The 16,058-nt window shown below is 38.5% G+C and overlaps 1 protein-coding gene across 11 annotated transcripts in view; it reads right to left on the bottom strand.

The window, feature by feature from the left end:
* The window catches only part of HECW2 (HECT, C2 and WW domain containing E3 ubiquitin protein ligase 2), a 448,428-nt gene that overhangs the window by 247,348 nt on the left and 185,022 nt on the right, over positions 1–16,058 (bottom strand). For 10 of the 11 annotated variants that reach the window (XM_084998042.1, XM_021074544.2, XM_021074543.2 and 7 more), the window contains one exon: positions 2,819–3,139. In XM_084998042.1, the coding sequence (XP_084854168.1) occupies positions 2,819–3,110 (292 nt within the window). In that variant the 5' untranslated portion in view covers positions 3,111–3,139. Of the gene's footprint in view, positions 1–2,818; positions 3,140–16,058 lie in introns of those variants that run through there. The other variant, NM_001198924.1, reaches the window with a different exon arrangement.

Genomic DNA, 16,058 nt, shown 5'->3' on the forward strand with positions numbered 1-16,058 from the left:
CACCTCCACATGCCACGGGTGCAGCCCTAAAAAGCAAAAAAAAAAAAAAAAAAAAACTCAAAGAATTACAAGCAGGTTAAATAAAAACACAGCTAGATATATCATTGACAAACTGCTGAAAGATAAACCAAGATAAAGAAAAAATGTTCAAAGTAGCCAAGAGGGAAAAAAGAGATAGATTACACACAGGAAAGCAAAAACACAATGAGAATATATAGTAAAGACTTAGAAACTGAAATAAACTAAAGAATAGCACTTTCAAAAGAGATTTATTTCCTAATACTATTTTCCTACCTATATCCTTAGTTAATTCCAGATGTAGTATTCTGATCTATACTCTAGAAAGTGAAAAATAAGAACACCAAGATTTTGTGACTTTGGCTACTCGGGAATAAGATAAATTTGGCTTTGGATTCCTTAGTTCCTTCTTAGTTAAATATAGTCAGGGATCTCATACTAAGTGAAGTTAAGTCAAAAAGAGAAAGACAAATACCAGATGTTATCACTTATTTCGGAATCTAATATACAGCGCAAACGAACCTACCTACAGCACAGAAACAGACACACTCACCAGATGTGGAGAGCAAACTTGCGGTTGCCAAGCGGGGGGGGGGATTGGGAAGGACTGGGAATCTGGGTTAGTAGGTACAAACTGTTACAGTTAGAATGGATAGACAATGAGGTCCCACTGTATAGCACAGGGAACTATGTCCAATCACTTGTAATGGAACATGAGGAGAGGGAATATAAGAAATAGAGTGTGTATAGATGTATGACTGGATCACTTTGCTATACAGCAGAAATTGGCAGAACAATGTAAATCAACTACAAAAAAAATTTTTAAGTACATACAGGGAATGGGAGTTCCCGTCGTGGTGCAGTGGTTAACGAATCCGACTAGGAACCATGAGGTTGCGGGTTCAGTCCCTGCCCTTGCTCAGTGGGTTAATGATCTGGCGTTGCCATGAGCTGTGGTGTAGGTTGCAGATGCGGCTCGGATCCCGAGTTGCTGTGGCTCTGGCGTAGGCCTGCGGCTACAGCTCCGATTAGACCCCTAGCCTGGGAACCTCCATATGCCGCAGGAGTGGCCCAAGAAATAGCAAAAAGACAAAAAAAAAAAAAAAAAAAGTACATACAGGGAAATATAACAATAGGGTAGAGAAACAGAAAGGAAGATAGGGGGAAAAGTATGGAGTAATAGAAGTCACTGTCCACATAGGAATCCTAAGTGATTCTAGCATCTTACAGATTAAGCGATTCCCACAGAAAAAAGATATCATCCTATGTGAGAAAATAACACTGATTATGTCCCAAAGAAATATCAAATGAAGATCACTAAGAAAACAGTCTATTTGTAGTCTTATATTAAGCATTACAATATCTAAAATGAGAAAAAAAGGAAAAAATATGACAAAACTGAAAAAAAAAATTATGAAATCCAGAAGGGTGAAATCAAAACCAAAAGAGTTACTTCTTAAGTCACGTCAAAACTAAGATTCTTTTGTGAACATAATAGATATCAGATATAAAAACAGAATTGTTAAATCATGTCTCTTCCTCACTATGAATATATATTTAAACGCACCTGGGTAAAGGGCTGAACACTGAAAACTTTTCCTCCCTTTTTTTGTCGTAAGAAGAAATAGAAAAATAAAAATGCATTGAATTTTTTGGTTGCCACATTTTGCTTTTTAGCATGATTAAATATTAAAAAATATGTAAGTAAATGCAAATCAATTTTATTTTAGTCAATATAAAATTCTCTGTCCAGAGAAACATAAAGGGCAATGGGTTCAACATTTTAATAAAATTTCAGCAAGGATATTACTTTGCCTCAACCAGGGTTTCTCAACAGTGGCACTACTGACATGTGGGGATAGACAATTCTTTGCTGTGAGGGGCTGTCCTGTGCATTGCAGGATGTTTAGCTGTACCCCTGATCCATTACCCTCACCCAGTTATATCAGCCAAAAATGTCTGCAGACATTGCCAAATTTATTCACATGCACACAAAAATATGCTTGATTTATAATCTACATTGAAAGCCACAGTGTCTCTCTGATAAAATATCTGTTAAATTTTTAAAAGGATTCCCTTTATTCAGTGAAAAAGTTCTCCAATTTTGGGGAGAGGTGTTCGATTTTATTACTAGGTTAAGTTTAGATTTTCTTTATGATAGATTAGTAGGTTTCGACTTTTGCTTTCATATAAAGCAGGCTTTATATTTTCTGGGATGTGCTATTCATCAGGCACTCACCTATGAATAACAGATGCAAACAAACAGAGATGGGACACTATTTTAAAAAACAAAGAGCAACCTATTTCTAAGTCATTTGTTAGGACAATGTGACACTTTCTTCACCTAACTGATCCAGGACACATTAATCAATTTTGAAATAAAGATACTTTAGACTGAAAGTTGTTCTTAACGAAATTCAACATTTAGAAAATATGAAACATTTTTTTATATCAGTTATCTAAATCTAGACAAGATTTTCCTTGGTTTAAAAATACTAGTAAATGTTAATAGCAACCTCTTTCCAAAATGGGGCTATTGATTAAGGGGAAAGTGAAGTTTTAAAAGGAAAATATCACAGATTCTCACATTTAATTAAGGCAGAGATATAACCACAGAATTCATATCAGCAAAGGTATTTATAAATGTTGACTCCCCCACCCTCAAGACGAAAGAAAAATTCCTAGGATCTGCCTGGAATTTATGTATGTGAATTCCTTCCCAGGAGAAACCACAGAATAGAAAATGTCAGAGTGAAATGTATGCTCTAAGTCATGAGCAAGTCCATTTTGTTTGACTCACCTATGTGATAAAGTCCAATCCAATCACTCGGGTCCACCTCCTCTTTAATGTCCCAGAAGATAATGAGGTTCTGGGCTTGCCCCAGCGTGTACTCATACATGCTGGCAGTCAGGCTGGACCGGCTCTCAGAAGTCACCAGATCTGTGTCGCTGTTGGCCCGCTGCAGGGTCATGTTCTCAGGCATGGAGCTCTGGGCAGCCAGGCTCTGGAGGTTCTCTGGACTCAGAGTGTACCGCATCTGGGGATTTCGCCGCCGCACAAAAAGCAGGTGCTCCCGGGCTGAGCTAGCCATCCCGTCTCTGAGGTTGGCTTCCTACAAAGCTGTGAGAGACAAACAAGCACAAAGCATTAGTGCTACAATGTGAGGAATTAAGTTTAAGCTTCCCAAACGTAAAGACGTTAGGACATTAGGACCGCTTGTTAAAGCCTAGCCATGCCATAATCTTCTGCTGTCAAAATAAAACCTATTATTCGACTGTCAACGGATGATGTCAGAAACCACTTCTATACACTGAGGTCACATGATGTTAAAGGTCATCAAACACCTGTGGCCCTCGATTTCACTGGCCACCGGCTTCCTCCCGGCAATTAAGGAAGGGATTTCCCTGCCATCCCTTGTATGTCTATCCTTTTCCCTTTAGAAATGGTAGCCTCTTCTCCTTCCCCTCACGCACATATTTATTTGATGATGCAGTTAAATTTTAAAATAGCAGGACAGAAAATTCTGACACATGGAAAACAATTAAAATACACCACTGAGGACAAGTTTACTTGCCCAGTTTCCTTCACATAGGAATAAGACTCACTAAATCCCTTTGCAGTAGTTTGCTCAGATGTCACCCCCTCACTTAAATACAGCTGCTATTCTATTTAAATCTGTAAAACCCAAGCATTTTCTACCCCTCTTTCCTTGCCTTACTTTTCTCAAAAGCAATTACTACAATCCGATGTCCCACAAAGTACCATACACATATTTGTTTGGTTATTGTTTAGGTTTCCAAACAAGAATGTAAGCTTGGGGAAAAGATAGTCTCTTCACTATATGAAGATGGAAAAATTAGGCAACTATATGTAAAAGAATGAAACTAAACCACATTCTTACACCATACACAAAAATCAACTAAAAATGGATTAAAACTTGAACATAAGACAGGAAGCCATAAAACACATAGGAAAAAAACAGACCAAACATTCTTTGATATAGCAATATTTTTTTGGCTCTGTCTCCTAAAGCAAAGAAAACAAAAGTAAAAATAAACAAATGGAACCTATATAAACGCAAAAGCTTTTGTAGAGCAAAGGAAATCACTGACCAAACAAAATAATCTACTAAATGGGAGAAAAATATTTGTAAATGATAGGACTGATAAGCGATTAATATCCAAACTATATAATCAACTCATACAACTCAATATTTAAAAAAACAAATTTAAAAAATAGGCAGAAGACCTGAATAGACATTTTTCCAGAGAAGAAATACAGATGGCTAACAGGCACATGAAAAGATGCTCAGTATCACTCATCGTCAGGGAAATACAAATCAAAAACACAATGAGACATTGCCTCACACCTGTCAAGATGTCAAAAAGACCACAAAATAACAAATGCGGAGAAAAGGAAACACTCCTACACTGTTGGTGGGAATGTAAATTGGTGCATTTACTATGGGAAACACTATAGAGGTTCTTCAAAATATTAAAAATAGAACTACCATGTGATAGAGCAATTCCACTTCTGGGTATACAGCCAAAGGAAATGAAAAGAGGATATCACAGAGATATGTACACTCCCGTGTTCATTGTAGGATTATTCATAATAGCCAAAACATGCAGATAACTTAAGTGTCCATCAGCAAATAACTGAATAAAGAAGGCATAGTACATACATGATGGGATATCACTCAGCCATGAGAAAGAAGGAAACCCTGCTATTTGCAACAACATGGAGGAACACTGAAACATCATGCTAAGTGAAATAATTCAGAGAAAGAGATATACTGTAGTATCTCACTTACATGCGAAAGCTAAAAAAAAAAGTCAAACTCTTTGAAACAGAGAGTAGAAGAGTGGGGGTTGGTGGTAACACGGAGGTTGGTAAAAGGCTACAAACTCTCAATTTTAAGATGAATAAGGTCTGAGGAGCTAAGGTAAAACATGAATGACTATAGTTGATAACATCATTATCATATAATTGAAATGTGCCGAGAGAGTAGAAGGTAATGCTGTCACCAAAATAAATAAATCAATACATAAGGTGATGGGTGTGTTCATTAACTAGATGGGAATCCGTTTCACAATGTATACATATAGAAAAATCAACATGATGTACCTAAGTATCTTATTATTATCAATTACATTTCAATAAAGCTGAAAGTTAAAAAAAAAAGAAGAATATAAGCTTCACAAATGCATGTTTTGTTTACTACTCTATCCCCAGTATCTCCAACAGTGCCTGGTAGATAGATAGTACATATCAATAAATGCTGAATGAACTGATCAATGACAGCAGCATCCTTCCCCTAGATACTCCTTAAGCTCTGAAGAGATACTCCTGACTATTTCCTAGATACTCACGGCTTGCAACCTGAGGCCCTTTTCTGGAACGGCTCATTGCCATTCCTGATTTTCTGACTGGTCCACATTATTTCTACCATTTGGACCCATGATAAGCCACTTCCTTTGGTTCCCACTTGGCCTCCATCTAAAGGAACAGAGCCTGTTTGAACTTAGATCCAGCCCCGCTGGCTCACTTTCAGTCTAGTCCTAAAATATCCACTTTCTTCCTCACTGCCAGACTCTGACAGAGATTCTTTCCAAGACCTCTGTACTTTCCTCTAGCACATCTGAGGTTCCATCTGCCAGTGCCTTTCCTGCACGTCCATGGATTCACACCCCCTCACCCAGATGCCACAGGCTCTACACGGAATGAACCTGGCCCTCCCCCACACTACCCCTTTCAGGACGACAGCCTTCACTATTAGGTTTATGGATTTAACATTTACTCTGCATCCTTATTATGTGCCGGTCTCTTCAATATGCTACATCTTTTCAAATGGCCACCCTGCAAGGTGTCCTGGAATGTCAGCATGAACTTCCATGAAAAAAAAAGTAATCTTGGGTTCAATATTTACATTATCCTTAATAATCTTGGCTACCAAGTCTGAGGAAAGAAAAAAGGAGTAGGGTTACCTAATTTCTCCCATCCCTCATCCAATTCACAACCACTTGGGTGAAGGGGACCTTCTGCCATTGCAAAGGTCACAGTACTTGTAAATGTACTATTGATTCAATTAATTTCTGTCATGAAGTTGATCTCTTATTTTTAGCACTACCTCTTGAATTACCGATTGGTGGGCAAGATGTCCTATGTAAAAAGAGCAGAAATAAAATGAACACAGAAACTAATTCTTCTTCATAAATTTAGCACTTGTTTTCCTTACGTGGTATATAGTAACTCTGACATCATAATACAATCCATAACTATGAGACATCTTCAAATCCATGAAGCCTAAAATTCAGGTCAACCTCTAATCTGACGGTTTCATGAAATTTTCATTTTATTGGATTTCAACAGGCCATTTTTGTCTGTCAACCCAGAGTGAATCCAACAGCACATCAGCTTCAGCAAGCACTATAAATAATTAACTCTTAACACACTATAGTCAAATAGAAAATCCAGGCTGCACATAACTAAGCTACTTCCCTGAAAGAAAGAAATAGGCCAGAACCTTTACAGCTTTAAGCCATAATAGAAAACTGCTTTGCCCTAGAAAAAAAAAGGAAAAACACAGATATACACCAAAACTGTTTTATTTCTCTAATGACCTCAATTTAATCAGAGCGACAGGTTAAAATAGTGGATAAGAGAATAAACCCCAAGGCCTGATATCTGGGTTTTAGTCATATGTCTACTATTAAGTTGCTCTGTGATTATAGACATTTTATTTTAACTCTCTGCACCTCCATTTTCCCATCTGTAAAAAAGGGACATAATGACACCTGCTCATAGCATTTTGGAGAGAAGTAAATGAATCCATACAGGTACAGCATTTAGAACAGTGTCTGGCCATAATAAGTGCTCACTCATGTTTATTATTATGTGACTACATTCTAATTTAATCATATCAAGCAGAACTGGTTTTAATACTCCCTTGATTCCTCCTCCCCTCCTTTATTGGGAGAGTAGGCTGTCAGCACCCTCAATTATTCAAAGCACAATTCCAAAAACAAAGAAAAAAAAGAGCTTTATAGGCACTGAGGAATAGCTACCCTGAAGCCCAAGCCTTAACCCCATAATAATGGCTTGAGGAGGACCGTTCTCGGGTCCTCAAGCTAGAACTAAAGGCTGGAATGTGACTTTCTCTCTGTTACTGTGTTCACTCATTCATTCACAAATTCAACAAATTTTTACTGAGCACTTCCCATGTGAAAGGCATTTAGGATACAACAGAGCAAAAGACCAAATCCCTACCGTGTAAAGCCTTCATTTTTACAAGGACAGACAAGCAGCAGCCACATCAAAAAACTAATAAAGAACATATTTATTTTGTGGAAAGGTAAAAATATACTGGAAACGTGTGAATTTGCTAGCTTAATTGAAACCTGAAAAAAATGTATGAAGCATCTCTTAGTATACATCTGGCACAAAGCTACAAAGCATATTAAACCGTGAAAAGAGTAAGATTTTCTTTCAAATTCTTTCTTTTCTTTTCCTAAGGCACATAACTTGGCCCTTACTCTCCAGGAACTTTGACTTTTGGGGGAGAAGACCAAATATTCACATATGAAAGAATTAAATCTATTATTGACAGTTCCTGTATATGTACAATTTGTCCCCACCAGTATGTGATAGAGATAAATGCTCATGGGACATTAGGAAGTGATAATAATATGACACTTATAAAATGCTTTACATTTCCCAAATCATTTTCATATCTGCTATCTCAAGTGAGACCCCAGGATATTGTGAAGTAAATTTTAGAGATGCTATCATCTGTTTTCAGATGAGAAAACAGGATCAGAGAGGCAAAAGGTTGGCTGAAGGAGATAAAAAAAAAAAAAAAACTTTGGAAGAGGTTATATATTTGGATTAGAAGAAAAGAAGAAATTATGAAGAGCATTCTAAATGGAAGGACGGATGTGGAGAAGCAAGCAAAGAAGAGGACATGAGAGGGTAGACACATAAAACAAGAACAGAGGCTCTGCAGAACCAAGGGAAAATGATGGGAATCCTCCAAAAGAACCAAGCAGAAGCCCAGGGAGAGAGGTGGGTCATAACACTGCCATTGACGACACATGGTCAGCCCTGAGCTGCTGACTCAGAAGGCACTGATGCTCCATGAAGTGAAACTTGCCCAAGGTCAGAGAGCTAGTAAGAGACAAGAGTAAAAATCAGCGTAGAATAGAAGAGAGGAAATACACACACATACACACATACACGAGAGAGAGAGAGAGACAGAGAGAGAGAGTCAGAGAGACAGAGAGAAGAAGAAGAAGAAGAAGAGGAAGAGGAGGAAGAGGAAGAAGGAAGAAGAGGAAGAAGAAGAGGAGGAAGAAAAAGAGGAGGAAGAAGAAAAGGAGGAAGAAGAAGAGGAGGAAGAAGAAAAGGAGGAAGAAGAAGAGGAGGAAGAAGAAGAGGAGGAAGAAGAAGAGGAGGGAGGAGGGGGAGGAGGAGAAGGAAGAAAGGGAGGGAGGGAAGAAGAGGGAAACGGAGTAGAGACAAATGTCTTGAAAGTCAAGGAGAAACTCAGGGAGAAAGCCAACTGCTGCCAGTGAAAACTGAGAAGCTACCACAGCATCTGACAACTAGGAGGTAATCTGTGGCCACAGGAAAACAGTTTACATGGAGTGGTAAAAGTGGTAAAAGCCAGATGGTTGAGGTCTGAGAAACAAGGCTTAGAAGGTAAATGGAGGCAGAGTGCAGAATCTTCTTCAGAAGATTGGACCATAAAGGGAAGAAGAGCACATGGTAGAGGGTGATGTGTATTGAGACAGGGTGATGTGTATTGTTCACTTTTTATTTTTAAGCCTGAAAGAGCCTTTTGCATGTTTATAATACCATGCTAGTACTTAAGAGCTCGGGAAATATCTGCTGAATGAATGAATAAATGAAAGTTGAGAGAAAGAGCCAGTGAAGAGGAAAGGCTGAGGGAAATGTAGGGAAAAGAGGAGACACATGATGGAGCAGACTACTGAGGAAGAACAAAAGTTGGAATATACTGGACAGGTAGAGGATTGGTCTAAATCAGCAGTGCCTACAGAAATATAACGCAACCACTTGTGTAATTTTCAGCTTTCTAGTAGCCACATTAGAAAACATAAAATAAAACAGGTGGAAATCTTAACAGCATATTTCATTTAACTCAACATATCCAAACTATTATTTTGGCATTAATATAAACAATTATTAATGAGGTATTTTACATTCTTTTTTCATCTGGTGCTGAGGTATTTAAAGCTGGTGTGTATTTTATACTTAAAGCAAATTTCAGTTCAAACCAACCACATCTAAAGAACTTGATAACCACATGTGGCAGGTGGCTACTGGTCTGGATGGTACAGATCTAAACCATGGAAGTTTAGATCTGCTTCCATGACAGCTTGCTTCCTTTTCAACTTTATCCCCTCAGAAAGGCTCTCAATGTAGCTAAGAGGAAAACATTACTGAACTAGCTGACAATCATGCATGGGTAATGAAGAATTCCTTAATCCTGCAATTTAGCATGGATGCTTTTTTTTTTCCCCATGCATTTTAGCATGAAGATGCTTTTTGAGCCAAATCTCTATTTGTTATATGAAGACATCCAGTCGGGGTGGAGAATTTTCTGGGGATAGATTCAAGAATGGGGAGACAGACAATCCCAGAAACTCTTTTGGTTATCTTTTAACTTCTTTTCCTCAACCTTGAAGCTATAGTCATTTTTATTTGTTTGTTTTGTTTTGTTTCAGGGCTGCATCTGTGGCACATGGAAGTTCTCAGGCTAGGGGTCAAATCAAAGCTGCAGCTGCCAGCCTACACCACAGACACAACAACGCTGGATCTTTAACCCACTAAGTGACGCCAGAGATCGAACCTACATTCTCATGGATACAAGTTGGGTTTGTTACTGCTGAGCCAACACAGGAACTCCTATGCAGTCTTCAAAAACAGGAACAGCTCCTCAGTCGTACTTACGTGCGTCAGAAAAAGAGATAAAGTGGGGAAATGAAGAAGGTTATCTGTATATTTCTCTATCAAATATTTATATGGCACTTACTCAAAGTGGTTTACAAATTTACAAGGATTATTTGTAAATCTTTTGGTTTATATATCAAGAGCTGCATATTCTTAGGTTTCACCTTACCTCAACATATTCATCTTTTAAATTGGAGGTCAGAGTTCCCTTCATGGTGCAGCGGAAACAATTCTAGGAACCATGAGGTTGCAGGTTCGATCCCCGGCTTTTGCTCAGTGGGTTAAGGATCCGGTGTTGCCGTGAGCTGTGGTGTAGGTCACAGACATGGCTCAGATATGGCGTTGCTGTGGCTGTGGTATATAGGCTGGCAGCTGTAACTCCAATTAGACCCCTAGCCTGGGAACTGCCATATGCCACGGGTGCAGCCCTAAAAAAAAGCAAATAAATAAATAAATAAGTAAATAAATTGGAGGTAACTTTAATGTACCATGCAAAACCACTGTGTAGATTAGAAAAATCGTAGGTGAAAGCTACTTTGCTGTTATCTTTTAAAAAGCAACTATTGGGAGTTCCCGTCGTGGCGCAGTGGTTAACAAATCCGACTAGGAACCATGAGGTTGCGGGTTCGGTCCCTGCCCTTGCTCAGTGGGTTAAGGATCTGGCATTGCTGTGAGCTGTGGTGTAGGTTGCAGACGCGGCTCGGGTCCTGCGTTGCTGTGGCTCTGGCGTAGGCTGGTTGCTATGGCTCTGATTAGACCCCTAGCCTGGGAACCTCCATATGCCATGGGAGCGGCCCAAGAAATAGCAAAAAAATTAAAAAAATAAAATAAAAAAAATAAAAAGCAACTATTGCTATTTTAATGGACAAACAATTTAGATAATGAATTAATTAATGCCTTATTTGGTTTAGTGCAGCTCTCCAGGCCTAAGACTCCAAGGAGATGAACACTAATGCTCGGAGGACAGTTAAGAGAAATCAAATGCTTTACACGTGATAAGTCACTATAAAGCTCTGCCTAGTGTTGGATTACCCCATAGTTAGGAAAGATGGAGAAAAACAGTTCATCCTTCTCCTGCCTCTCTATTCAATGTGGCTCCTGGCTCCCAGAGCCCAGAAATCAGCTGCATTAGGATACACTGGTAAACTAGGATTTATTTGAGCTATAGCTTAGGAACTCCACCATGGCTCTGAAAGAATTGTTACCACATAAAAAATTAATTCCAACTTTCAAACCACTCGCTTGTAAAAGAACTCTGAGAGCCTACCACTCACAAGCCGGTCACTGCATGTAGGGAGATGTGAGAGGAGAGAGAGAGAAGATTCGAAGAAACTTGGGCACAGAATGTAAAGTAATTCACTTGGAACCTCACCAATGAGCAGGGAGCCACTCCAGGATCTTGAGCAGGAGAGTCAACATACAAAATTTAAGCACAGGAAACAATCTGAGAGCTTATCCAGAGCGATTGTAAAAGGAAGAAAATAGAGGTGTGGAAACCACTGAGAAGCTAGTTGATTAGTTATGGCATCCAGCACCGAGTGCTGAAGAATGGATTTTTGTAGCCCAGAAAGGAAGTATATCAATCAGGAATATTTCAAAGACTTGGTGACATACTGAATATAGGGGATAAAAGCGAGAAAGAAATTAAGACTCAATTCCAGATTTTCAATCTAAGTGAAAACAGGACCCCAGAAACACTGATAGGCCTGAGAAAATCAATACTATTTTGGGTGAGTTTAAAATAAATGCAATATATCCAAGCAACTATGTCCCAAAGATGCTTGTGAGGATGGGCCTGAATTGCTGGTTATTAGAGGCCAAGAAGAAAACAAATACTTAATTGAAAGCTTCTGCTTAATAATGGTCTTAGAACTTATTAGTTTAAAACCTCACTCAGATGTTTTATTTTACATGACTTAGATCAATGTAAAAAAATAAAATCAGAACGCTTAGATTATAAAGAGGGACTATTACCAAACTTACTTTGGAAAACTTCTTTTTTTCCCTTATAGGAAAATGAATGTATCTTTTAAGAGTTCGTGTTTCCATAATAAATAAGACCATACACCAGGCAAAAATGAATTTGCAAAGGTGCATACAAATCTTAAAAATCAAATCACTCTAAACTTTACAGTTAAAATTTTAGTTTTTAGCTACTTTATTCAGTGCAATGTTCTCATGTGGGAAAATTAGGGCTATTCAAACAGTGAATGGCTGCTTCACATTTTCTCCCACTGACATCTAAGAATTTTTGATTGGTGTCTTGGTTCCACATCTATGCCTTCTTCAATAAGAAAGACAATTTTTTTCCCAAAATAGTATCTACGTTTCTCTGAAAAGCTTATTAGATAAAGCTTATGGTAAGGGAAACTGACTAGTACCCACCATATTTATTAAAAGGAAACCTGGTGGAGTTCCCGTTGAGGTGCAGTGGAAACAAACTCAACTAGGAACCATGAGGTTGCAGGTTCTATCCCTGCCCTTGCTCAGTGGGTTAAGGATCCAACATTGCTGTGAGCTATGGCGTAGGTTGCAGATGTGGCTCGTATCTGGTGTTGCTGTGGCTCTGGTGTAGGCCAGCAGCTATAGCTCTGATTAGACCCCTACCCTGGGAACCTCTATTTGCCTTGGGTGCAGCCCTAAAAAAAGCAAAAAATAAATAAAAAAATTAAAAATATCTAAAAAGACGCTTTAAAGCGTCTTAGAAAATCCATCCCATGGTGACCCTTGACTACAGCTCTATGTCCCATTCTCAAAGGACACAATTTAACATGGTGTAGGGACTCCTTTAAAAAAAAAAATGCTCCCTCTTCCAATTATGATTAAGTCTGCACTAGGCTGATTTCTCAGATAACAGACATCTGCTTAAACAACAACTGAAAACAAAATCACTTTTCTTACAGAGGTCAAGAAAGACATAATTACTAAGCAAATTAAAAAACCTTAGTATACAACTTCATTTCCAAAAGCAGCAGATTTTGTTTAGAAGATACAGACAGGCAGGAGCCCATGACAAATACATTGAACAAGTGTTTTTATTTAAAATATTTTTGCTAAAGAATCTGCAGGTGAATGTCAATTTATTAAACCTCACCTGAAGGGTGAAAAGATTTTTATAGACTGCAAATACACCCTTAGATTTTAACTTTCTAGATTAGACATTGAAAAATAAAAACAATAATAATAATAACATCTGTTTAACCCTTCAAACTCCCCAAAAAACATCACACACATGCACACACATACATACAGCTGTTCAGCTACATTATGTTTCAAACTCCCTTTGTGTTTTACCATATAAATGAGGAAAACAAAGACAGGAGAATTATATTTATGTCAAGAGATTAAAGAAAACAAAACATGTCTGCAATAAGCGGAGATGTGAGAGGCCTGGGAAGAGAAACCAGTACGCATCAGAGTTGTCACCAGAGATGAAGAAAGTCATCACCAAATTCTCAGCTAAGACCTTCTTCTTTCCAGTGGATTTTCACTGTGCCTACTGCTCAGAGAAAACATACTCATTACTCAGAGTTTATCATATATAATCATAACCCCATGCTTAGCTTCCTGGGCAAGCATGCTAGTAAAATGATTAAGATCAAAAAAAAAAAAAAATCTTTCCTATACAACCTACCGATAAATGACTTGGTCGTATTCAACAGAGAGCCTGGGGTGACTGAAGCTGTCCCTCATTTACTCTTTCCAGGTGGAAAAGTCATAGAAAATGCAATCCCCACCCCCACCCCCACCCCAGGCTGCTGCCCTTTAGGAAAAGGCTCTTCTCCTGGCAATTTTATCAAATGATATATTATGAACCACAACATAATAATAGCCTACTTGTAAATTTGGAAAAGGGATGGATGGATATAACAGAAAGAAATAATTCCAAAAACTGTTACTTTTAAAGACTGAATCCAACAGAGCTTTCAGGTTGTTGGTCTAGCTTGAAATCACTGAATATGCAGTCAGATAAATAAGAGAAAATAATTAAAATTTGGTTTAACTCTTCTGAGTTCTTTAAACTTGACAAGGCTTTTAATTCAATTACTGAATTACAATATTCTATTGCCGATGTGACTAGATAATTCACAAAAGAAAAAATCAAATCATTAATAATTATATATTAAAAATTAAAACTGGAGTTCCCGTTGTGGCACAGTGGTTAACGAATCTGACTAGGAACCATGAGGTTGCGGGTTCGGTCCCTGCCCTTGCTCAGTGGGTTAACGATCCAGCGTTGCCGTGAGCTGCGGTGTAGGTTGCAGATGTGGCTCGTATCTGGTGTTGCTGTGGCTCTGGTGTAGGCCAGTGGCTACAGGTCCGATTCAACCCCTAACCTGGGAACCTCCATGTGCCGCGGGAGCGGCCCAAAGAAATAGCAAAAAGACAAAAAAAAAAAAAATTAAAACAAAAATGAGACATAATGTTTTATCCATTAAAATGTCAACTTTGAAAAATAACAGTATTCAGAAGTGAAAGTACAAATGAGACAGACACTCATACTACTGAGAGGATGGTTTTACGTAGCTCTCACTCGGTGTGCCCTTGGAGAAGAAAAGGCACTAGACCAAAACTGAAAGCAGTGGGGGACAAATGATTCCTCAAAAAGAAGTAAGTGAGTCTTTACTAAAAGAAGAAGAAATGAAGGCTGGACAAAAATGAAGGGAAAAAAAAAAAACCATTAACAAAATATCAGAGCCCAAATGACAGACCCTTAAATGTGTAACAAGAAAAGAATCTGGGACAGAAAGAGTAGAAAGAACCAAGACAACATCTTTATTCATGTATCTCAACAGTGGAGGATAGACTGCAATGAGCCCTCACTGGAATGATAGTCCTCGGCATATAGATATCAATGTTTTTAAACATTGATCTATGCTTTTAAAATGCAGTTAAACTAAGAGGAGCAAAACCATTTCAAGAATCCTTTTGAAACAGTATGGCAGAGGAGTTCCCAGGTGGCATGCAGGTTAAGGATATGGCATCGTCATTAGGGCAGCTCAGGTCACTGCTGTGGTGAGGGTTTGATCCCTGGCCCAGGAACTTCTACATGCTGTGGGAGTGACCCAAGACAAAACAAAAAACATTATGTCAAATTAGGAAAATGGAAACCAAAACTTCATATATTTTCAATATCTTTTTAAAATTCCACCCTATTTTTCAGTAAATACACATGAAGTTCCATGGTCTATCCATGTATTGATAAAAAGAAAAAAAGAAAACCTCTGCTTTTATGTCAAGAACTGTTGGTGGTCTGCTTATCTATCAACAGATATTGATGGTTCATGTGGGAGAAGTAGAACCAATTCGTTTCGAGTCATTTTTTTTTTAAAGATACTAAACTTTTAAACCTTAGGGGGACAGATGTCTTTTTTCTTTTGCATGGAATACATCCCAAGACATTAACTTCAGCTAAAGCTGCAGATAATTACCAATTGTTGGTAAACAGAATTCAGATATTAATATTTCTGCATTACTTTGAGGTGGCTGGAGCACATTTGGGTGGGTAAGTCTTCCTTGAAAAGCAAACCAGAAAACATAAGCTTCCAGTTGTAGATTGTCAAAACCTGCTAGAAAGACAACAAATTGTATTTAAGTATAATTGCTTATTCCATAAAACACCAGAGGTCATAACCAGGAAAACTACTAACTGTAGTGTGTACTCTATACCCCACTTCTCTCTCTTCACTCCCACTGCCACAACATCGCTAAGCCAGTGCCTGCCATATCATATCCACTCACTTACTTCTTAAAAGCCTCTCCGACCCTTGTATTTTCCTCAGGCAACCCATCTACTCTCTTCCCCCATAGCACTTTTTGAATGACCACATAAATAAAAGCCCATGCTGGCAGTGAACAAAGGGGCAGGGGGAGTAGGCAGGCCTCTCACAGGTAGCGACAGGAAGCTGATTAAGCTGAGACCTGTAGTTTGCAGGCCATTGCACAGTCCTCGTGAAAGGATGGCATGGATTTGAGTGGTGGCTCTTGGGGGCCAGGGTGGAGGAAAGTGGTGGGGTTTTTTTAATGGATTTTTTTATATACTTCCTTAAATAAACCCAAAGTTCTA

Source organism: Sus scrofa, chromosome 15, assembly GCF_054392235.1.
Source record: "Sus scrofa isolate SSC_HxYL_T2T_F1_AM1 chromosome 15, Sscrofa_HxYL_maternal_Yorkshire_Landrace_v2.0, whole genome shotgun sequence".
NCBI classification, from domain to species: domain Eukaryota; kingdom Metazoa; phylum Chordata; class Mammalia; order Artiodactyla; family Suidae; genus Sus; species Sus scrofa.